The sequence below is a fragment of the Schistocerca gregaria genome, chromosome 7, assembly GCF_023897955.1.
Source record: "Schistocerca gregaria isolate iqSchGreg1 chromosome 7, iqSchGreg1.2, whole genome shotgun sequence".
Taxonomy (NCBI): Eukaryota; Metazoa; Arthropoda; class Insecta; order Orthoptera; family Acrididae; genus Schistocerca; species Schistocerca gregaria.
In genome coordinates this window covers 261,220,799-261,245,436 of record NC_064926.1, presented here as the reverse complement: position 1 = coordinate 261,245,436, position 24,638 = coordinate 261,220,799, and the positions used below count along the sequence as shown (strand labels likewise).

The 24,638-nt window shown below is 39.0% G+C and overlaps 2 protein-coding genes and 1 non-coding gene across 5 annotated transcripts in view; 2 read left to right on the top strand and 1 right to left on the bottom strand.

The window, feature by feature from the left end:
* The window catches only part of LOC126281160 (FAST kinase domain-containing protein 1, mitochondrial), a 58,964-nt gene extending 36,944 nt beyond the window's left edge, over window positions 1-22,020 (bottom strand). Inside the window, exons 1-4 of one of the 3 annotated variants that reach the window (XM_049979829.1) lie at window positions 20,882-22,020; window positions 13,123-13,409; window positions 1,458-1,825; window positions 900-1,382 (exon numbers count right to left, since the gene is read on the bottom strand). In XM_049979829.1, the coding sequence (XP_049835786.1) occupies window positions 900-1,382; window positions 1,458-1,825; window positions 13,123-13,409; window positions 20,882-21,728 (1,985 nt within the window). In that variant the 5' untranslated portion in view covers window positions 21,729-22,020. The remainder of the gene's footprint in view (window positions 1-899; window positions 1,383-1,457; window positions 1,826-13,122; window positions 13,410-20,881) is intronic. The other 2 variants (XM_049979831.1, XM_049979830.1) reach the window with 2 other exon arrangements.
* Window positions 3,698-3,772, top strand: Trnas-uga (transfer RNA serine (anticodon UGA)). The gene has a single exon. It is a non-coding gene; the product is annotated as a tRNA-Ser (tRNA).
* An 82-nt stretch (window positions 22,021-22,102) lies between the features above and the next one.
* Window positions 22,103-23,284, top strand: LOC126281162 (uncharacterized). Its single transcript, XM_049979833.1, has 3 exons — window positions 22,103-22,386; window positions 22,468-22,695; window positions 22,927-23,284. The coding sequence occupies exons 1-3, from the start codon at window positions 22,234-22,236 to the stop codon at window positions 23,053-23,055; spliced, it is 510 nt and encodes a 169-aa protein (XP_049835790.1). The 5' UTR covers window positions 22,103-22,233; the 3' UTR covers window positions 23,056-23,284.
* Window positions 23,285-24,638: the final 1,354 nt, after the last annotated feature.

Genomic DNA, 24,638 nt, shown 5'->3' with positions numbered 1-24,638 from the left:
CAACCCCAAAAGTTACGGATTAAATATTCATACAGTCTGTTTTCAGTTATTTTAAAATGCTATCCTCTTCAAATTCTATAATGATCATCTTTTAAAGTACCTTATTCTAAACAACTTATTACTAAATTACTGCACACAATTAAATATAAGGGACAATCAAAAAAAAAAGTTCCGTTTCAGGGAGCTGTACATGCAAAGCAGCGTGACTTCAATGCGGGTATAAGCACCAACAGGTTTAGTGTGGGATTCATGTCTTTCTACAATATGTGTGGTAAATGTGAACTATGCCAATGTTATTACCAAATGAGTCCAAACAGGACCAACATGCAGATATTCTTTTTTCTGGCTGCCAAAAGACAAACACTGACAGACATCTGTCAGAGAATGAAGAACAGGTGTGTGGCAGCAAGCCTGTCGAAAACCACCACTGTGGAATGATGCACCAAGTTCCGTGCTGGTTGCTTTGTGATAATGCATGTCCCCGTATCGCAAATGTTGTAGATCACAAGTTATGCCAACTCAAGTGGAAGAGACTCAAGCAACCACCATATAGTTCTGATCTTTCCTCAAGTGATTATGATGCCTTTGGTTTGGTAAAAGAAGCCCTTAGGCTGATGATTCCTGGCAGATAGGCATGTGCAGCAGGCAGTTACAGACTTCTTCCTGCAGCAGGACACACTGTTTTATTAAACAGATATCTTAAACCTGGTGTGTCGGTGGGATGATTGCGTCAGTGCTCCTTGCGATTGTGCCTGATTGGCTCATTGATTCTGGACTGTACTATGAACTGAAATTTTTAATAGTCCCTTATAGATAACAATTTTTCTGACTATGAATGAAGTACAACAATGAAAAGTCACTAAATCTTAAATTTTAATTCTAATAAACTGAAAACATACCCATCAATGATGTGTTCAAAAATATCAGTCTGCGAGCTGCTTCTAGGATTAACAAATGCTCTTCCTATCACATTAATAGTTACAATGTCCAAGTTTTTCTCACTCAAATGCCTCTGAGCACAAGTATTAAGTACAGAATTAACTTTTGCATACTGAGTTAATAAAATTTTATGAGCACCCTTCTTATAACACATTTCCACTCCACGCTGAAATCCTCTAGATATATTCAAGCAGTCAACTGAAGTAAACTGTGGTGCCATTTCAACCAATCTGTCAACTACTCTTGCCATAAAAACCTCATCAATAACTTCTCCTTGGAAAGTGTTTCCAAAAGCTAACAAAAATGCTGCTATCATTGCAAATTTTGATGGAATTATACCAGACACACCATTTTCCATTTCATGCAGTAGCCACTGAAGCAAGCTTCTTTCAAACTCAAAATGTCTATACTTTCCACCAAGACTGTTACTGAAATGTATGTACCTGCAAAATAAAGACACAATGATAGCATTCACTTACACACACAAAATTTCAGGTAACATTCAAATATATAAATACCTATATGCAGTTCTCAGGAGCTGGGAGCCTTCCCTTTCTGCTTCAGAGTTTTCTAAATCTTGGAGCATTTTATTCCAAAAGGCATCACACAGACGTGTGTCATGTGTTTTCAGGTGCCACATCAATTTGAAAACTGTTGGGAGAGAAGATGAGAAGACACCATCTTGAATATGCTGCCTTGCCAGTTCTTCAAAAACATTTTTCTTTAATGGTGGTGAAAAGGGAACCACACAAGAAAGAAGTTTTGCAGTTGCTTCCAAAGTTGCTGCAGACCTGCTGTCATCATTACTTATTCTTGAAAGAAACTTATTCGCACATGATTTTATTTCTTCCAAGAGATCAGCAGGCTCCAGATGACTGACAAAAACCTGAGAAAGATGATGCATTGGAGTTTGTTCTTAAAGATGCCATGTGATGGGAAATAAATACACAGTAAGTGCAAAAATGTAGTTCCAAAACCTTGGTCATCTCATCAACAGGAACAATGTTTAAATAAGCAAACAGACTGACATGTCTGAGGCACACAAATACTTTTTCTTTATGAACACAGAACACTGAAGCAAATATGAGAGTACTCTATGACATTCTCTCATTGTTTGCAATTATTTCATTTGTGGAAAATTTAACATTGTATTTACAAGTTTAGGTTACTCATCACAGACAGACAATTAATTCTGCTCATAAAATGAATGACATGAAAGTAAAGCATAAATAATGAACACAAAGAAATTACAGATGTTTCCAGAATGAGATTTTCACTCTGCAGCGGAGTGTGCGCTGATATGAAACTTCCTGGCAGATTAAAACTGTGTGCCCGACCGAGACTCTAACTCGGGACCTTTGCCTTTCGCGGGCAAGTGCTCTACCAACTGAGCTACCGAAGCACGACTCACGTCCGGTACTCACAGCTTTACTTCTGCCAGTATCCGTCTCCTACCTTCCAAACTTTACAGAAGCTCTTCTGCGAACCTTGCAGAACTAGCACTCCTGAAAGAAAGGATTCTGCGGAGACATGGCTTAGCCACAGCCTGGGGGATGTTTCCAGAATGAGATTTTCACTCTGCAGCGGAGTGTGCGCTGATATGAAACTTCCTGGCAGATTAAAACTGTGTGCCCGACCGAGACTCGAACTCGGGACCTTTGCCTTTCGCGGGCAAGTGCTCTACCAACTGAGCTACCGAAGCACGACTTATGTCCGGTACTCACAGCTTTACTTCTGCCAGTATCCGTCTCCTACCTTCCAAACTTTACAGAAGCTCTTCTGCGAACCTTGCAGAACTAGCACTCCTGAAAGAAAGGATTCTGCGGAGACATGGCTTAGCCACAGCCTGGGGGATGTTTCCAGAATGAGATTTTCACTCTGCAGCGGAGTGTGCGCTGATATGAAACTTCCTGGCAGATTAAAACTGTGTGCCCGACCGAGACTCGAACTCGGGACCTTTGCCTTTCGCGGGCAAGTGCTCTACCAACTGAGCTACCGAAGCACGACTTATGTCCGGTACTCACAGCTTTACTTCTGCCAGTATCCGTCTCCTACCTTCCAAACTTTACAGAAGCTCTTCTGCGAACCTTGCAGAACTAGCACTCCTGAAAGAAAGGATACTGCGGAGACATGGCTTAGCCACAGCCTGGGGGATATTTCCAGAATGAGATTTTCACTCTGCAGCGGAGTGTGCGCTGATATGAAACTTCCTGGCAGATTAAAACTGTGTTCCCGACCGAGACTCGAACTTGGGATCTTTGCCTTTCGCGGGCAAGTGCTCTACCAACTGAGCTACCGAAGCACGACTCACGTCCGGTACTCACAGCTTTACTTCTGCCAGTATCCGTCTCCTACCTTCCAAACTTTACAGAAGCTCTTCTGCGAACCTTGCAGAACTAGCACTCCTGAAAGAAAGGATAATGTGGAGACATGGCTTAGCCACAGCCTGGGGGATGTTTCCAGAATGAGATTTTCATTCTGCAGCGGAGTGTGCGCTGATATGAAACTTCCTGGCAGATTAAAACTGTGTTCCCGACCGAGACTCGAACTTGGGACCTTTGCCTTTCGCGGGCAAGTGCTCTACCAACTGAGCTACCGAAGCACGACTCACGTCCGGTACTCACAGCTTTACTTCTGCTAGTATCCTTTCTTTCAGGAGTGCTAGTTCTGCAAGGTTCGCAGAAGAGCTTCTGTAAAGTTTGGAAGGTAGGAGACGGATACTGGCAGAAGTAAAGCTGTGAGTACCGGACGTGAGTCGTGCTTCGGTAGCTCAGTTGGTAGAGCACTTGCCCGTGAAAGGCAAAGGTCCCGAGTTCGAGTCTCGGTCGGGCACACAGTTTTAATCTGCCAGGAAGTTTCATATCAGCGCACACTCCGCTGCAGAGTGAAAATCTCATTCTGGAAACATCCCCCAGGCTGTGACTAAGCCATGTCTCCGCAGTGTCCTTTCTTTCAGGAGTGCTAGTTCTGCAAGGTTCGCAGAAGAGCTTCTGTAAAGTTTGGAAGGTAGGAGACGGATACTGGCAGAAGTAAAGCTGTGAGTACCGGACGTGAGTCGTGCTTCGGTAGCTCAGTTGGTAGAGCACTTGCCCGCGAAAGGCAAAGGTCCCGAGTTCGAGTCTTGGTCGGGCACACAGTTTTAATCTGCCAGGAAGTTTCAATTAGAGATGTTCTTTTCAATGCAACTGTTGTGAATCTTATATATTTGAAATTAGAAGAGCAACTGTGGGGGCAGGTGGAGTGAAATCCTCTGAAATTTCTGTTACATAGCAATTTTTTTAATGTAATTAATTCAAATATTAAATGTTTGGTGAATGGATAGGCAAGTAAGGGAGGTACAACCTCATTTCCTGAATGTTTTGCCCACGAAAATTTCCTAATCCTACCTGCAGTAGGCAGAGTCACACATAGCCATTCATTAACTCCACATATCACTTTTACTCTTTGAATAAAAGGGGGGGGGGGGATATGGATTCCATTTCTTCTGTTGGCAACATGAGCAAGATGGGGGAACAAAGCTGTGTGCATTGAGAATAGTGTTGTGCCATATGTCAAGCCAGTGAAAGGTTGTTGAGGACTGAGCAATATCTCCTCATCCCACAGTGGAAACAAAACGGCAGTTTTCTGGATTCTAGGTCCCAGCTCATACGTTCGTTAGCCATACATTCCAGAGTCTTTGCCACACACCTCATGAAGTGTCTATTCTATGATAGCTATCTAGTAATAATAGCTCCAGGTTGGGGAACGAGGCTGCTTCACTCCATGAGTCAGGAAAGTCTTCAGTCTGCCAGATTTCATCCAAAGAAGCTAGGAGGATGTCTTTCATATTCTTTTTAACACTCCATACAATGCTATAATGGATCTGTCATTTTTTGTAGTGTACATGGTCTCCCGACATTTCAAAATCCAGATTTCACATAGAAGGAGCAATTCTTCAGGAGTGTTGGATTGGAAGTCCCAGTTGCCCCACTCCATTAAAGCCTAAGGGATGGAGGAACTCGGTTCCCTTCAGAAGCATTTACCAAAGCGATATACACTATCACTGCCAGGAGAATATCTAAATATTTGGTTTGGAGACAACACATAGCTCAATACAGCAGAAACTGGAGACTTGCCTTGTTTGCTAGTAATCCTCCTGAACGCTTCCCATATCTTTCAAGAGTACCCAACATTATGCTGTGTGCATGCTGCCTCTTAAGCTAATCTAAAAACTTTCTGATATATACACTGGAGGGACAATGGATCACACATAATGTTAACCTCCTAGCACTGTGTATTGTTCTGAGGTTCAAAACTTATAAGTTGACTGCACAGCATTTGTCTTGCTCTACTGAATATTCATCATGGAGGCTTGCTTATGGGAACTGTTCTAGCAGAGAAGTGGATTTAGATACACAGATGGTCACTTGAATGCAAATCATTAACTGCTTCAAACTGAGCAATACCTGCAATAGCAGGAGAGAAGAACGAAAGGTTAATGACAGAGATTGATATCACTGCATAACTAAAGCAAGTATTATCATCCTTATTTAGAAGTCATAGCTTTTGTGACACAAGAAGACCCTCAAAAATTTGAATAATTGGATAATCTGACAAAGAACTGCACAGTACATTGAAATCTCCTACAAGTATGAATGGTTAAAGAGTGTCATGGAAAATGTCTTTGAACAAGGCTTTTTGAGGTCACAAATTACTGTACGTAGGATAACGTTACAGATAATGTGCATCTTTCAGTGCCTGGTTGAACAGTACTGGAAAAGGGACAGAAATGGTCTGTATCATTCACATGTAATATCATGCTACCTGGCAGTATTCTTTCAGTGGAGTGAGTATTGCTTCAACATAAGGGCATCAATATGTCTGCTGTTGACACATGTACAAGGCTCTTTTACATGGTAAAAGCTTCAATTTCTCCACATGTGTACTGAACTCATTGTAGTAAAAGAGTCATTTATCTATCACAGAGGTTTCTGATTCCCTCTTTTGTACTTAGAGCCAAAGAGCCCATTCCAGAAACCTCAAAATCCATTACATTCTTCATCATGTTGTGTAACAGGTGACTTAGTTATGATGTGATTGTTTTCACTGTTTTCTTGCCATTTCACTATTTCCCCTCGCCTACTTGTCTTTCCAGTTCAATGGAGACAATTTAGGCTGAGGTACAGGTACATTTAAGTGGTTTCCCTTCCAAAGGTGTTCACATGTCGCAGGCTGAGACTTCTCTGATCACAGGAAATCACTTTGGAGTTATCAGCAGGCTCATGTGGAACTTTATTTGCACTGGCACAAACACTTTGTTAACTCAGGGTCCAGAGTTCAAGTGTGTGTTGATTTCTGATGTTCTTCTCCAGCAATATTACGAAAGAGGTTGAATTGTAAGAGCCAAGGAGGCTTGTACGCCTTTCCTCCCACAGTATACAAATAATTGAGGACACTGGATGGAAGTGCTACCCTTGGATGAAGAGGCTATCACAGGAGATAAATTCATGGAAGGCTGCATCAAACCAGTCAATAGACTGATGAAAAATAAAAATAATATCTACTTAGTCACCTACAGTTCTTGGATTTTCAGAGAAGGAAGATTTAGAGTTCAAGTTGTCCAAATCAATGAGGTCTTTAGGGATAAAGCACAAGCTTGGATGCAACAGGGTCAGAGATTTAATTATTTATGTCTAGTATGAACAAGAAGTTGTTATGAGTGTTTATTAATTGCAAGAATCCAGAAAATCAAAACATGACAGTAAGTTCATAAACACTCCAGAATTCACTTAATAGATTTGTGGAAGTCGCGGGAAATCGAATTCTAAATTGTGATCTGAAGCTCCCTCTTCCTGAAAGTGAATGCTATGTCTTAATCACTGCACCACTTCATTTCATTTGATTTTTGGCACTTCCAGGCAGGTTAAACACTTTCCGCTTCACACTTCGTGATAAACTGAACAATTACAGAAACAGAGGTTGGGAGAAGTACTTGTTGTTCCTTTAGCAAGAGTGGCTATACTGTAGCTCCTTTTCCAATCCTGTCCTTTGGTACCCGAATTTCCATTGGTTGTAACACCTTGTGGGGTTCAAGCCTAAGAAACTGATATTTAATAGACCTGAAAAAGCTAGTGGTTTAAATGTATGTGTTTCTTCTAAGTACTATTCACACATCACATTGTATTTCACACTTCAACAACCCCTCAACCACCCAATCCTCCCGAAACTCTGCGTAATCTGTTCACATAATATCTCTGCATTTTACCACATCCTTCCTATACTTAATAGTGAGGTGTAGTTGCAGGACGGTGGGGTACACTTCAGTAAAGACTGATTTCAAGAGGCTTTGTGAATTTCTCTACATCCACACAAATATTCTGTATGCTAATGTTTGGTGTGTGGCGGAAAGTACCATGTGCCGCTACTAGTCACTTTCTCTCCTATTCCACTTGCAAACAGAGTACAAAAGAAAAGTCTAAAGTCTCTCATCTTGTCCTCACAGTCTTTATGCAAAATGTATGTTGCTGGCAGTAAAATCATTCTGCAGTCAGCTATAATTGCCTGTTCTCTAAATTTTCTAAACAGTATTTCATGAAAAGAATGTTGCCTTCCCTCCAGCAATTTCCATTTAAGTTTGCAAATCATCTCCTTAACATTCACATATTAACTGACTCGACCACTAACAAATGTAGCAGCGTCCCTGTCAACTGCTTTCATGTCTTTCTTTAATCTAACCCGGTAGGGATCCCAAACACTTGAATAGTGCTCCAGAAAGGGTTGCATAAATGTTCTATATGTGGTTGCTTTTGTAGATGAGCAACATTTTCCTAAAACTTTCCCCATAAACCAAAGTTGACCATCTGACTTACCTTGCCTTCCTTGTTCATTCCATTTCACATCACTTTGCAACAGTGCAACTAGATATTTAATCAACATGACTGTGTTAAAACTTTAAAGTGCTGTTTTTCCAACACATCTGTATTAACTTCCAGTTTTCTACATTTACAGCATGATGCCATCCATCACACCAAATTGAATTTCTGTCTAAGTCATCCCATAACCTCCCACAACCACTCAACAATGAGTGCCACAAACACAGTGTCATCAGTAAACAGCCACAGACTGATGTTCACCTTATCCATTAGATCATTTGCATATACAGTGAACAAAAGTGGTTCTATCATGTTTCCCTGAGGCATTCCTGACAATACACTTTTTATGTCAATACGGTGTCGAAACAAAAGAACTGACGTCATTGGTGATCTTGCAGCTATCAAAGAATTAAATTACATTGAAATCCAGGCCTTTTGTAGCTGCTTACAGGTGTTAATAAATATCAATGGGGACAGTTGAAAATGTGTGCCCAAAACAGGACTCGTACCCAAGATCTCCCATTTTACATGGCAGACGCTCTATCCAACTGAGCCATTGAGGACACAAAGCATTCCATCAGAATTTCTAAAATCCTTAGGGGAAGAGACAACTATTCATTTTAAGAAAATGTCATCCATACAATACCCACGGTTACGAGAACTGACGAATTACAAGAGCTTTGGGAGACTTAAAATCAAATAAGGTCGAAGGAATAGGGAACATTCCATAAGAATTTCTAAAATCCTTTGGGGAAGAGACAACTATTCATTTTGGTATGCAGAATGTATGAGCCTGGCGATATTCCAATCAGACTTTAGGAAGAATGTCATCCATATAATTCCCAATGTTACAAGAGCTGACAAATGCACAATCAACTTAACAGCTCCTACATCCAAGTTGCCGACAAGGATAATATACAGAAGAAAGGAAAAGAAAATGGAGGATGTATTAGATGATGACCAGTTTGGCTTTAGTAAAGGTATGGGTACCAGAGAGGCAGTTCTGATATTATACTTCATATTGGAAGCAAGAATGAAGACAAAACAAGACATGTTCATAGGATTTGTTGATCTGGAGAAAGTGTTTCACAATTTCAAATGATGCAAGATGTTCAAAATCCTGAGAAAGGTGGGTAATATACAATAAGTACAAGAATTGAGACGGAACAATAGGAGTGGGAGACCAAGAATAAAGTGCTAAGATTAGAAAGGGTGTACGAAAGGGATGTAGTCTTTTGCTCATACTGTTCAAACTATAGATTGAAAAAGCAAGAACAAAATTAAAATTCAAGGTGAAAGGATACCAATGATAAAATTTGCTAATGACATTGCTGTTCTCAGTGAAAGTAAAGAAGAATTACAAGATCTGCTGAATGGAATGAATAGCCTAATGAGTATAGAATATAAACTGAGAATAAATCGAAGAAAGATGGAAGTTTTGAGAATTAGCAGAAAAGAGAACAGCGGGAAACTTAACATTATAACTGGCGATCATAAAGTAGATGAAGTTAAGGAATTCTGCTACCTAGACAGCAAAATAACCCATGACGGATGGAGCAAGGTCATAAAAAGCACATCAGCATTGGTAAAAAGGTCATTCATGGCCAACAGAAATCTACTAGTATCGAACATAGGTCTTAATTTGAGGAAGATTTCTGTGAATGAATGTTTGGAGCACAGCATCGTGTGGCAGAGAGATTTGGACTGTGGGAAGACCAGAACAGAAGGGAATAGAAGCATTTGAGGTGTGGTGCTACAGAAATATGTTGAAAATTTGGTGGACTGATAAGGTAAGAAATAAGGAAGTTCTCCACAGAATATGCGAGGAAATGATTATATGGAATACACTGGCAAGAGAAAGGCACAATATGATAGAACACTTGTTAAGACTTCAACAAAACACTTCATGGTCTGTAAGGGAAGACAGAGATTGAAATACATTCGGCAAATAATCAAGGACAGAAGTTTCAATTGCTACACTGCGATGAAGAGGTTGGCACAGGAGAGGAATTCACGGTGAGCCACATCAAACCAGTCAGATGACTGATGACACAAAAATTCATTTGAAGGAAAAAAGTCTAGTGAACATAGCCTGTAAAATGCATACCTGAACAGCTATGAGATGTGATTCACAGTAGTGAAGAAAGGAAAATACAATCAGTCTACAAAGTATACTGCTCAAAAAACACTTGTGTGATTGATCCTTGAATAAGACTTTTATCCATTGTGGATGTGGAACACTGCGACTGTGGTGTGAAAAGGTTTTCAGAAATTACTGCAACCAGTCGCCTTTTATGTAGATGTATTTTATTTAACCATGACCGGTTATCCTGTATTCGTATCTGTGGCTAAGTGTGTTCAGCGATGTTTACGAAAAACAAGATATATGTTTCCAACAGTGCCTCATAAAAGTAATATACATCTAGTGAAAGTTTTTACTTGTGAAATTGTGGAAAACAAGACACAATGGTTTCAAAAATACGTCCTAAAAGAGATATATATACCTGCAGAAAGATTTATCTCCACAGATACTCAACCACCCACACAATGGGTACAAAAAAGCACTAAATGTATATACCATCTGATGATGAGTTGCTAGGCAGCTCGAAACCGGTCATGGTTAAATAAAATACATCTACATAAAAGGCGACTGGTTGCAGTAATTTCTGAAAACCTGATCCTTGAATATGTGGCATCTGTATCACTTGAATATGTGGCATCTATACCTTTTAGGACTAACAGGGGAAACTGAATACATACTACAGAGCTAGCGTATGCTTTAAGATAGAAGCAAAATATGCTATGAAAGTCTACCTGGAATGTTTCCAGAACCAGTTTTAAATCAGGAATCTTATAATATACAACAACCCCCATACTTATCATCATATACGGATTGCTACGCCAAGATTAGACTACTATACACGAAAGCAGTATCTGTTCCCAAAAGAACAGATACCATTGATGACTGTGCAGCTTCTCTAGAATGAAATAATAATTAAATCGACACTGAAGCTTATAACGATATGTTTACGTAATGTGTATACATAAACATACGTTATAAACGTCCCCATTCGTAGTCGCTAATTATAACAATATGTTTCTTTTGTGCTGCAACATATAGCTATAATCAGCGGTCGAAATATATTTGCAAACGCCGACCGTGTGCTGCTGCCTCTTGTTGGATCGTCTGATCAGTCGGAAGTTGCATTGCAGAGGAGAGTAAATGCCTATTCAAAATATAATTACTTTTGGATAGCTCAACATGAATTTCCTAAGGGACCGTAGTTTATCATGCATTTACCAGTAGAATGTGGTGCGGAGAAAATATTTCGTCGCATACAACTTCCGTCTGATTTCAACGAAAGAATTCGTGACTGTAACCTCTCTATTTGGCAGAAACATAAAGAAAATTGAATAACTTCATGAAGGAGTGAGACATAGATTCTACACTAAATAAATAGTCCATACACCAATTCCATTTAAATCTGAATTTATGACAATTAATAGAAGAACTTACACTGCAATGAAAGATTTAACATGGATGCCGTTTTGACTGGCACTTTTCTTCTGGTAATGACAATAATTCCTTTGACATTTTCACATACACGTCGCACAATAAATTTACTGCTATGCAGTATTGCACTTTTACTTTACACTAAAATAATATTGTTTTTAATGATAATAATAATACGCCGCCAAGATATGCACATCAGACACAAGTTACAAGAGACAAGAGAAGAATGAGTAACTGTTCATCGAGAATATCTCGTACATAAAAAAAGAAAATGTGTAAAAGTGTTCTTCTTCTGTCCGTTTTTCGCGCCGCAGTTTTCAAAGTCAATAACTCACTGCATCTCTGACGGTGCTTCGACAATAAACAAGTTACGTCACAGGTTGTTCTCCTTTTACAGTCTCACAACATTATTTGCTAACTGTAGCTGTTGCCGAGCGACTGCTCAATTGGTGAATGATTTAAAATGATAAGGCAATCACATAATGTTACAAGTTGCAAACAGGCGTTGATATACATCATTGGGGAGATGCTGAAAATGTGTGCCCCGACCGGGACTAACCCGGGATCTCCTGCTTACACGGCAGACGCTCTATCCATCTGAGCCACCAAGGGCACAGAGGATAGTGCACCTGCAGGGACTCATCCGTTGCACGCTTCTCGGGAGGCCCACATTCCCAACATGTCCACGCCACTACATTCATGGTGTGCCTAATAGATGTTTGCCCATAACACTCATTACTCGTGGCATATTAATATTCCAAGTCCCATACGAGTTGGGGCATACCGTGTGCATTCGCACAAGAAGGTCAATGGCCGGATAGCCAAATTTTTACTATATATGAAGGTAGTATCTGTTCCCGAAAGAACAGATACCATTTATGACCGTGCAGATTCTCTAGAATGAAATGATAATTAAATCGATGCCCTAGTTGCAAACAGGTGTTGATATACATCATTGGGGACATGTGGAAAATGTGTGCCCCGACCGGGACTCGAACCCGGGATCTCCTGCTTACATGGCTACCCGGCCATTGACCTTCTTGTGCGAACGTACATGCTATGCCCCACTCTCGTACTGGACTTGGTAGATTAATCTGCCAAGGGTAACGAGAGTTACGGGCAAACATCTATTAGGCGCACTATGAATGTAGTGGTGTGGACATGTTGGGAATGTGGGCCTTCCGGGGAGCATGCAACGGATAAGTCCCTGCACATGCACTATCCTCTCTGCCCTCAGTGGCTCAGATGGATAGAGCGTTTGCCACGTAAGCAGGAGACCCTGGGTTCGAGTCCTGGTTGGGGCACACATTTTCAACATGTCCCCAATGATGTATAAGAACACCTATTTGCAGCTAGGGTGTCGATTTAATTATCATTTCATTTAAGACTAGACTAATTACAGCGTGCACACAGCAGTCATTCTTCCCACACTCCATTCGCAAGTGGAAAGGAAGATCCCTAATAAATGGTACAATGAGAAATACCCTCTGTCATGTACTTCACAGTGGTTTGCTGAGTATAGATGAATAAGTAGAAAAAGAAAACTGTTACAACTGAATTCCCGTTATAATTAACTTTATGAGAGCCTACTAACTGTTCTCTAACTGGACCTATTTTGGTGATTTTTAAGTATCCACTTTTCATCTGTCTGGAAATTATTTTTATTAAATTAGCTACAGAGCATTATTAGAAATAGAGTTATAATGGGAACTGAGGCTTAATACCCAATGGCATCAACAATGAATGGCTTATAAGAGCTTAAAGCTAACTCTTTCTCCTGAAGCAGTGATCAAAAATTTATAAACATACAGAAATTACCTTATGGAGCATAAACAACTCCTCTGGAGTTAGTTCTGAGACTTTTCCCTTCAAAGACAACAACAGAATCTTAATTGTTGAAGCGTTTTTTTGTGACCATTGTGGAAGACTGAGAAATACAGCAGCCTTAAGAATTGTCCTTGTCCCCTGAGCTGTCATTTCTCCTCTTGACACCAGTCCCTCAGCTATTTCCTTGTATAACTTTATAAAAGACCAGTTCAGCAGAGCATGTGCATTTTTCATGCACACTGTTATTAAGTGGAAGTCTTGTATATTTTCACATCTATCTGGGGAAAAAGTAATTGTTCTAATTTATCAAAGGAGTTGGAAAAAACAACAAAATATATACAACTTTACATTACTATAAGCTTTTGTTTTACTGGGAGAACTCCACATTAACCACACATTACACTTTCTTAACATTAATGGCAGGATGTTTCCATTCTGTGATTACTATGGGTATATAACACAACTGATAGATGTAAAAAGAATAATGAAGCCTTACCAAAAGCAGCATTATTTCTCTTTGAATGTTAACGGATTTCTGCTGGATGCAATCCAGTTGGGCATCACAAGCATAAAAATTTAGTAATACTATTGAACCAGAACACTACTGTAACTGATATTGTTTTATTGCTATAGTAGCAATAGGCCTGTTTCAGCTCTATGACCATTTTCAGGTTATCTGCTGGCAAATACACATTGTTAACAGTTGTAAAATGATAACTATTTTATTTGATTATGTCAGTACTTATATCCTTATTGCATCACACTACTCTTCCTGTCTTACGTTCTTATTGCTGCATAAGGATCTTCAATTGCATCGTAATTTTATTTATTAATCATCTAATGTAAGTTTCACTTCTGACTGCTGTTGTTAAAAAATGTCAGCTTAGGTCTTATTGATGGTATGTACTATTGTAGTTCTGACAGCTACAACTGACAACTAATCCAGCAATTCTGTAGAGTTATAACTTGTTTGATTATCTGTCTATTTACCATAATGATCTATGGCATGGTAGTATAATCTTATTCTGTTGGATTAGTTGTCAATTGTAGCTGTCAAAACTGCAACAGTTTATACTATTCATAAAGGACCTAGACTGATATTTCTCAATCATAAGTGAACCATGGACCTTGCCGTTAGTGGGGAGGCTTGCCTGTCTCTGCGATACAGATAGTCGTACCATAGGTACAACCACAACGGAGGGGTATCTGTTGAGAGGCCAGACAAACGTGTGGTTCCTGAAGAGGGGCAGCAGCCTTTTCAGTAGTTGCAAGGGCAACGGTCTGGATAATTGACTGATCAGGCCTTGTAACAATAACCAAAACGGCCTTGCTGTGCTGGTACTGCAAACGGCTGAAAGCAAGGGGAAACTACAGCCGTAATTTTTCCCGAGGACATGCAGCTTTACTGTATGATTAAATGATGATGGCGTCCTCTTGGGTAAAATATTCCAGAAGTAAAATAGTCCCCCATTCGGATCTCCGGGTGGGGACTACTCAAGAGGATGTCATTATCAGGAGAAAGAAAACTGGTCTTCTACGGATCGGAGCGTGGAATGTCAGATCCCTTAATCGGGCAGGTAGGTTAGAAAATTTAAAAAGGAAATGGATAGGTGAAAGTTAGATATAGTGGAAATTAGTGAAGTTCAGTGGCAGGAGGAACAAGACTTTTGGTCAGGTGACTACAGGGTTATAAACACAAAATCAAATAGGGGTAAAGCAGGAGTACGTTTAATAATGAATAGGAAAATAGGAATGCGGGTAAGCTACTACAAACAGCATAGTGAACGGATTATTGTGGCCAAGAGAGTTACGAAGCCCACACCTACTACAGTAGTACAAGTTTATATGCCAACTAGCTCTGAAGATGACGAAGAAATTGAAGAAATGTATGATCAAATAAAAGAAATTATTCAGATAGTGAAGGGGGATGAAAATTTAATAGTCATGGGTGACTGGAATTCAAGTGTAGGAAAAGGGAGAGAAGGAAACGTAGTAGGTGTATATGGATTGGGGGCTAAGAAATGAAAGAGGAAGCTGCTTAGTAGAATTTTGCACAGAGCACAACTTAATCATAGCTAAAACATGGTTTAAGAATCATGAAAGAAGGTTGTATGCATGGAAGAACCCTGGAGATACTAAAAGGTATCAGACAGATTATATAATGGTAAGACAGAAATTTAGGAACCAGGTTTTAAATTTTAAGACATTTCCAGGGGCAGATGTGGACTCTGACCACAATCTATTGGTTATGACCTGTAGATTAAAACTGAAGAAACTGCAAAAAGGTGGGAATTTAAGGAGATGGGACCTGGATAAACTGAAAGAACAAAAGGTTGTACAGAGTTTCAGGGAGATCATAAGGGAACAATTGACAGGAATGAGGGAAAGAAATACAGTAGAAGAAGAATGGATAGCTTTGAGGGATGAAGTAGTGAAGGCAGCAGAGGATCAAGGAGGTAAAAAGACGAGGGCTAGTAGAAATCCTTGGGTGACAGAAGAAATATTGAATTTAATTGATGAAAGGAGAAAATATAAAAATGCAGTAAATGAAGGAAGCAAAAAGGAATACAAACGTCTCAAAAATGAGATCGACGGGAAGTGCAAAATGGCTAAGCAGGGATGGCTAGAGGACAAATGTAAGGATGTAGAGGCTTATCTCGCTAGGGGTAAGATAGATACTGCCTACAGGAAAATTAAAGAGACCTTTGGAGAAAAGAGAACCACTAGTATGAACATCAAGAGCTCAGATGGAAACCCAGTTCTAAGCAAAGAAGGGAAGGCAGAAAGGTGGAAGGAGTATATAGAAGGTTTATACAAGGGCGATGTACTTGAGGACAATATTATGGAAATGGAAGAGGATGTAGATGTAGATGAAATGGGAGATACCATACTGCGTGAAGCGTTTGACAGAGCACTGAAAGACCTGAGTCGAAACAAAACCCCGGGAGTAGACAACATTCCATTGGAGCTACTGACAGCATTAGGAGAGCCAGTCCTGACAAAAGTCTACCATTTGGTGACCAAGACGTATGAGACAGGCGAAATACCCTCAGAATTCAAGAAGAATATAATAATTCCAATCCCAAAGAAAGCAGGTGTTGACAGATGTGAAAATTACCGAACTATCAGTTTAATAAACCACAGCTGCAAAATACTAACACAAATTCTTTACAGACGAATGGAAAAACTAGTAGAAGCCGACCTCGGGGAAGTTCAGTTTGGATTCCGTAGAAATACTGGAACACATGAGGCAATACTGACCTTACGACTTATCTTAGAAGAAAGATTAAGGAAAGGCAAACCTATGTTTCTAACATTTGTAGACTTAGAGAAAGCTTTTGACAATGTTGATTGGAATACTCTCTATCAAATTCTAAAGGTGGCAGGGGTAAAATACAGAGAGCAAAAAGCTATTTACAATTTGTACAGAAACCAGATGGCAGTTATAAGTGTCGAGGGTCATGAAAGGGAAGCAGTGGTTGGGAAGGGAGTGAGACAGGGTTGTAGTCTCTCCCCGATGTTATTCAATCTGTATATTGAGCAAGCAGTAAAGGAAACAAAAAAAAAAAAAAAAAAAATTCGGAGTAGGTATTAAAATCCATGGAGATGAAATAAAAACTTTGAGGTTTGCTGATGACACTGTAATTCTGTCGGAGACTGCAAAGGACTTGGAAGAGCAGTTGAATGGATTGGACAGTGTCTTGAGAGGAGTATATAAGATGAACATCAACAAAAGCAAAATGAGGATAATGGAATGTAGTCGAATTAAGTCGGGTGATGCTGAGGGAATTAGATTAGGAAATGAGACACTTAAAGTAGTAACGGAGTTTTGCTATTTGGGGAGCAAAATAACTGATGATGGTCGAAGTAGAGAGGATATAAAATGTAGACTGGCAATGGCAAGGCAAGCGTTTCTGAAGAAGAGAAATTTGTTAACATCGAGTATAGATTTAAGTGTCAGGAAGTCATTTCTGAAAGTATTTGTATGGAGTGTAGCCATGCATGGAAGTGAAACATGGACAATAAATAGTTTGGAAAGGAAGAGAATAGAAGCTTTCAAAATGTGGTGCTACAGATGAATGCTGAAGATTAGATGGGTAGATCACATAAATAATGAGGAAGTATTGAATAGGATTGGAGAGAAGAGAAGTTTGTGGAACAACTTGACCAGAAGAAGGGATCGGTTGGTAGGACATGTTCTGAGGCATCAAGGGATCACCAATTTAGTATTGTAGGGCAGCGTGGAGGGTAAAAATTGTAGAGGGAGACCAAGAGATGAATACACCAAGCAGATTCAGAAGGATGTAGGCTGTAGTAGGTACTGGGAGATGAAGAAGCTTGCACAGGATAGAGTAGCATGGAGAGCTGCATCAAACCAGGACTGAAGACCACAACAACAACAAGTGAAAATTAAATTTAATGACTAACAAATAAAATCAGGCTGCAATTGAAGATTCTTATGCAGCAATAAAGATTATAAGACAGAGAGAGTGCCATGATGCAATATGGATGTAAGCACCAACACACAACCAACTCCAACACTCTGTGCTGTAGTGAGGTCACACATCACTACACTATTACGTCAAGGGTCAAAGCAGAAAGGTTTAATTGGATGCTCCCATTGACCCTTATAATCTACAGCAATAAAATAAGATCAATTACAGCAGCATTCAGTTTCAGTATCATTATTAAGATGTCATTACAAGACATTTACCATGCTGTGGGCCTCATCGAAAATAAAATAAATAGATAAAAAACACAAATCTACAGATTTGAGCTACCACACGACACTTTCTTATCAATCCCTGAAACTCAGATATAATAAAATTTTAGTTAAATTATTATGACTGCTCTTAATGATAATGCCAAAGACTAACAGGAAAAGCAGTACCGGTACACACGCTCATGGACAAACAACATGACTACCGGTAGTGCATCTTCCATTGTAATCCCATCTTTTCAATGTCTCTCTGTTATTAATGAACATTCAAAGGGCATAAATAATTTTGGTCTCACTTCCTGTGTGTTATATTACTACTTCAAGCATGCATATCATCAAGCAATAAAACACAGAGTGTGCATAAAATACTACAGCCTGTGATGCAACAGTAACAGACTACAGATTATTAGTGCTTATACATCACCACGCTTGAACCTGGTATTAAAAAATAATAATAATAATAATAATAATAATAAACTTGCACTAATTTTAAAAAACTCTAGGAGCTCTAATTTTGCTGGCATGCAGATGAATTATGAGCACACAAAGAGCTGGTTCTCTTGTTTCTGGGCTCATGTGAAACTACTGATGTTTTTTACCTTATTTACAATCAATACCTCAGGCCATAATTAAGTTGAAAATGCCATCTTTGTTGATAAAGTTTTCAGCCTGCGAATCCCAGTCACCTCTGTGCACTGTCTCATAAACCTAGGCATATATGCCATGATTCCTATTGCATTGCAGCTCACGGAACTCCAAATTCTGCGAGAACTGATAAGCAACTGGTAAGTTGGTAGTATCAGTGACGTGTTGTTTGTGCTGCAGGTATTAGACCTCTTAGTTGTTAGGCCAACATACTACATAGCAAATGCAAACATAATGCTGCAAATTCCTAAGCATTTGTCATGTTTCATGTTTCTGAATAGGTTGATTGCTTCCAATGGGCATGTCACATGCTTGTTATTTCTTAAGTATGTATCAGACAGTAGGCTATTGGCTTTGGATTTTATTCTTACTCTCTTCACATATTAGCTTCACACATGAGTTCCCTTTCAATTTGAAATCTGGTATATCCAGTTTTGTGAAATGCCTTATGTTCTGCACACCAAAGTATATAGACCACATGTTTTCCTGATGGACAATGAAAGGTGAACCATATTACCTCACTTAATAATTACATATAAGAATTTTACCTGTCCTTTCTCTCTCTAATTCCATAACAAACTGGACACTGGGATGGCATGAATGGAAATATTGCAATAACTTATTTAGTTTTTGTATTCCAAGTGGTTATATGGCAAGCATGCCATTCAGGTAGCAAGACTGCAATGCTTCTTCCTGCAAATGTTCCATAAAGAAGTTTGCCAACAATGACTAAAATAGGCTACCCCTTTAGTTCTTTCAACATAATACAGAATAAGTAAGTCAGCAAAAACCTGAACAGGGCCATCAAGCTTCCCACAAATAATATTTTCTTTAATGAGCCACTGGTGTGGCTGTGTTTTCTTCCAACCAACAAACACCCACCAGGAGTGTCTGAGCACCACATCGCCACTGATTTAAAATGCTCACTGCACAAGAGTTGCTATGAGCTACTGGAGAAGCCTGTAGGTACTGTCAGTGATGTAGCTGGGTTCTGAGAGTAGGTACTTGCCTGCTCACTCTTCAGTTTGTGTTTCTGAACTATCCATACCAGGTTGTTGTTGGCTTCTGATCTGGTAGTTTCACTTACCATACATTGAATATCAATGCCCAGTATTTGCTGTTACTTCATGGAGTTCACTACAGACCTGACTGCTTGCAGTATACTGCAGCAGAGAATTTTAGTGTCATCAGAGAGTGCTAGAGAATCAAGTTTATTTTTTAAACACATGCCAATATTTATGCTTTTAGTTTCAATCTGCCATTTTTAAGCTTGTTTTCCTAGGACTTAACTGAAAAGTGATTAGGACCACTCATTCCTTTAGCCAACGCAAGCCTTTATTTCAAAATTTCACTTCAGATGTTGATTTCAGCTGTTTGGCTGATCCCCTCGTCTTTTTATCAATTAGAAATTCCTCTGACATGTAACACAGGGGTCGTAGCTTTCTTGCCACATAAGATCTCAGTGTGAGTGCAACATTTCAGAAAGGCTACTCTCTTTTTCCCATCTTCAAAATGGTTCAAATGGCTCTGAGCACTATGGGACTCAAATGCTGTGGTCATCAGTCCCCTAGAACTTAGAACTACTTAAACCTAACTAACCTAAGGACATCACACACATCCATGCCCGAGGCAGGATTCGAACCTGTGACCGTAGCAGTCGCACGGTTCCGGACTGCGCGCCTAGAACCGCGAGACCACCGCGGCCGGCTTTTCCCATCTTCAGCTGAAGTCACTTCACTAGAAGATGGGAAACGATAGTAGCCTTTCCAAAATGTCATGCTCAAGGTGTGATCTTATACATCAAGAAACCCATCAAGATTTTATCACACATGCCGCGAAAACTTTCACAGGCACACATCATACAATGTTTGTTTGTTGATGGATTTATAAGCCTATGCCAACTTTCTGGCCACCACAATTTGAATTTGTGTCTGAGACTTGGTGTTAAGACCTAGGACTTGTCCTACACATAAGCTCCTCTTTTGGATCTTGCCTGACATTATCTACGTAATAAGACAATATTTTTGTTTATCTAAGCTATTAAGTGAAGCCTTGGTATGAATTTTACAGTGAATAGGAAGGAAAAAAATTCTTTTGTACTTGTTTAGGGTAGATTTCTGCCGTTTCTTATGAGGCAGGTCAGTTAATGTTCATTTCCATTCTTTGGAGATGTTTGGCAACATTTCCTCAGCAGATTTGTGTAAGTTTATCACCAGCTCATTGACTCAGTACCCTATACTGGATACAGTAAAATAGCTGCTTTAAACATAGGAACAGCTGTAAAGTTGATTGACATCTACCAAATGATATCTACATTAAATAACGAAACAGGTATTAGCAGCAAATAGAAGGAAAAAATCCATATATAACAACCTCTTGACTTACCTAGTGCACTGTAAATGAGCGGAATAACTTCTTTTAGAATCATGCATGTCCAAATACTATTTGGTATATAAACTGCCACTGTAAACCTGGATAAGGCAGTAAGTGGGAAATGTGTTGATAACGACTCAATGAGTGAAGCACAATATGCTACTAAATTTTGCATAACTGGATGTGTCAAGCGTACGTCCATCTTTCTTAAATACAGTAATGTACATGTTGCAGCATCAGGTGTCATTTGAAGATAAGTTCTATTTACAAGCTCTATCAAATGCTTAAAATCTTCATGATTACTGACAACATTAATATAATGTCTCAGTGAATCTGATGTGCCTACTGCTGGGGTATAAAACTTAGCCTCGTCTTCTTCTTTGGCATACACCCTGTAAAATATTTTCTGTAGATCCCACAGCACTAACACAGCTTGGCTCACATGTTGGGAAGTAAGTTGAAGCTCAGTGGGTCTAATAATATTAAATACTTCTTGTACTGACATACAGGTCTTCAATTTGAGCAACAGAGGGTCTTCAGAATCTGGATACAAGAAGTTTCTCAAAGATTCACTCATTTCCTTAAGTTTTTCATAGTCTGGATCATCATCCTGTTCACTAAATTCATCTGATTCGCTGCCATCGGTGTCTGCAGAATGTGCTAAATATCTAAGAGAAACATTCTTGCTCATAACTTCAACTGCAGTCTGATTGTTACCCATGTGAATTCGGCAATGTGGTGATTTTACAGTGCTCAGAACGGCACATATTCTCATACATCTCTCATGGAGTAAATTATATGTCAGGCGTATGTTTCTTTCCATTATTGTTGAACCAAACCTCTGCCATGCACACATCATACAAATCTCTTAAGTGATACATGTGAATAACAACATATAGTTCGTTCCCTCCTCTCCTCTCTGCTAGTGTTGTATCTTAGATCTACAATTATCTGAATGCAGCGAGTCCCTCAAATAACACTGGTTAGTCTTCTCCTTACAAATAACATCCTAGTCGATTTCGAACAACAATCGAGCGAATGTCATCACTGAAATGCAGCTTTGTTTACTTTTCATCTTCACCATGTTTGGAACACCACGAACACACCACACTTCACACAATAACTGTTACTGTTTACATCGGTCTCTGCATGCTATAATATCTTTGCATGTGTACAGGTGATTGTGTAATATCTGCAAAGATGTGTTTACTGAAGAGATCTTCCGTGATTCTTTCAGTTTGAATTTCCTTGGTGACAACTTATGTTAGGCGAGCGGTTTCTGTAAACACCTTGTTACTTATTCGCGTGGGCAGCTACGCTGTGTTTTGTTAATTTCGTGGAGTGGTTGGCTACTACACGGTGAGATGAGGAACGTAGAGATAAAAGCTAAAGTCAGGAACCTCGCAGAACTCATCTCGAGGGCAGAACAGCTTAGTAACTCAAAAGGCGAAGTTATAAAACAGGAAGATACGTTTTATAATGTGCCTCGAGGAAGACTGAAACTTAGAAAATTTGAGGTATTTCGCTAAGCGGTAAGTTACCGTTCACTTATTACTTTCGAGAAAAATATTTCATTTTTTGTGTTGTTTGCGTCGTAGGATGGAACATCACAGTTAATATGTTACGAGAGAGCAGATACTGAAGGACCTAAAGTATCTGAGTACACGAGAGTTGATTTTCCACCTGGTTCGAACCCAGGACCAGTATTGGCTCAAGCATTGGGAATTAAAGGAACTGTAAAGAAAACACGAAGGCTTTACCTTGTGGGTAACACAAGAATACACATTGATGAAGTCTTTGGCTTAGGAAAATTTATGGAGTTGGAGGTTGGTTTTTTTAATGTGTTAAGTATATAATGCTTCATTTGACAGAAGTTTATAGTATTAAAGTACTTTTAACGAGTTTTCAGCTGCCATGTATCATGTTGAGAGACATAAGGAAACAAATAGTTGTGAAGACTTCATTTAACAAAGAAAGCATTCAAACGCAGCAATCATTTTTCAGGTATCAGAGCAGGTTTATTGAAAAACTATTAATTGTGTCTCTTCACTGTACAGGTTGTTCTTACCGAAGACCAGCGCATTGAAGAAGGTCAAGCGGTGGCTGAAGATATTAGGAGGAAATTAGGAGTTGAAGAAACTGATCTCTTATCTGGTGCATATATGGATATGTTGTTGAGACGTTGATATTCTATGTTGTTTTAAGAGGATCAGGAGTTAATTGTAACCCCATACAAAGTCTGATAGATTAACAAAAGTGATATGAATGTTGAGAGGTTTGTGGCTTACAGGAACACTGATCTCATTGATGTTTCGTTAAGGCCTTAGTTGTATTTGTAAGTATGATTCATTGTTGGAAGTTTTGTAAGCAGTGAAGCATTTAATGTGTGAAATAAAGCTTATTTTTTGTAAATGATGTTATGCAGTACTCTTATTCCCACTAAATAATCTAAACTTTTGTGTACTAGGTCTGTCTGTCTGTCTCCAAAATTTCGCTTTCCTTAGACAAGGCAGATGAAAATAATTTGAGAGACTGTTTTTCGTGGCAATTAATTTTGTTGCAGTAAATTTGTGACAAGGAGATATTTTGGGAAGAAAAGCAGAAAATGTATGCTTCTGAAACATACTATCATTGTGTACAGCAAGAGAAAAATGTGTTGAAAAGTACTACAGACCCTAGGAAATGTTTGGATAATTTTTTGTTCCCTCCTTTAGTGAGAAAAACTGAGAATAGCAAAAAAATCTGGTGCTTCAGTTTTAATTTGTCCTTATTATAAATGTGTTTAATGTGTGTACATAAAAAGAAATCTCACCCCAGTGCCATTGCAGTACTAGATGTGCACATTTCCTATGATCGAGTTACCCAACTGGTATGCTAAGAAATTTAGATAAAGGGTGAAAGTTGTTGGGGAAACAGAGGTTGAAATACCTATATCGAACAAAGTAAATGGGTATTTTGGATGCAAGTGCCACGAAGATCGAAGATGAATTCTTGGTGTTTCAGAAGACTGATTTGGTGGGGGAGGGAATATTGAAGTGTGCAGCTAAACTTTATGATTGAAATTTTTTAAAACAATAACATTTATGCTTCAGATAATAAATAAACAAAAGTTTCTGGTATATCAGAGAACAGCTGTTTTTTTTTTCAAAGTAGAGACTTGTTTCCTACTTTAACAACTTGTTTCTAAACAGCTTTCCTGTTAATATAGTAAGTCAAATCATTTGAGTGAGCACAAATAGTTGGTAGCAGTTGAGCAGGAGTTAATCATCAGTGCAGCCTTTAGTTATCTCTTTGATAATCTATACATTAACTCGCTCTGCATTGCTGAAGGTTCACCCTCATAGTTCAATTTATGCAATGTGGAAATGAATGCCACTTTGATCATGTGTAAACACAAATAGTATATAGCAATACAGTTATGAGTAATTACATTAGATTAGTTTGTCAGCTTCTCATTGCTTGAGGTATGCATTGACTTGTTCCATATTCACAATGGAATCTAAGAACATGATAAATGAAGGGAATTTAATCTTTTTGACTAATCCAGTACTGCACTTATTTTTAACTGATAAATCCAGAACTTAAATGATGTGCCAATTTAAACTATAGGTTCCCCCTTCCTCTCCTTGCATTTGATGAATTTATGGGAAATACTTATTTTATTTCTTTACTTATTGTCCTTACACCTTTCAGTTTTACAGTATCATACAAGTCAGATACATTACAGAAAAAAGTATATACAAAATAAGATAGGATTAGGCAAGGATAG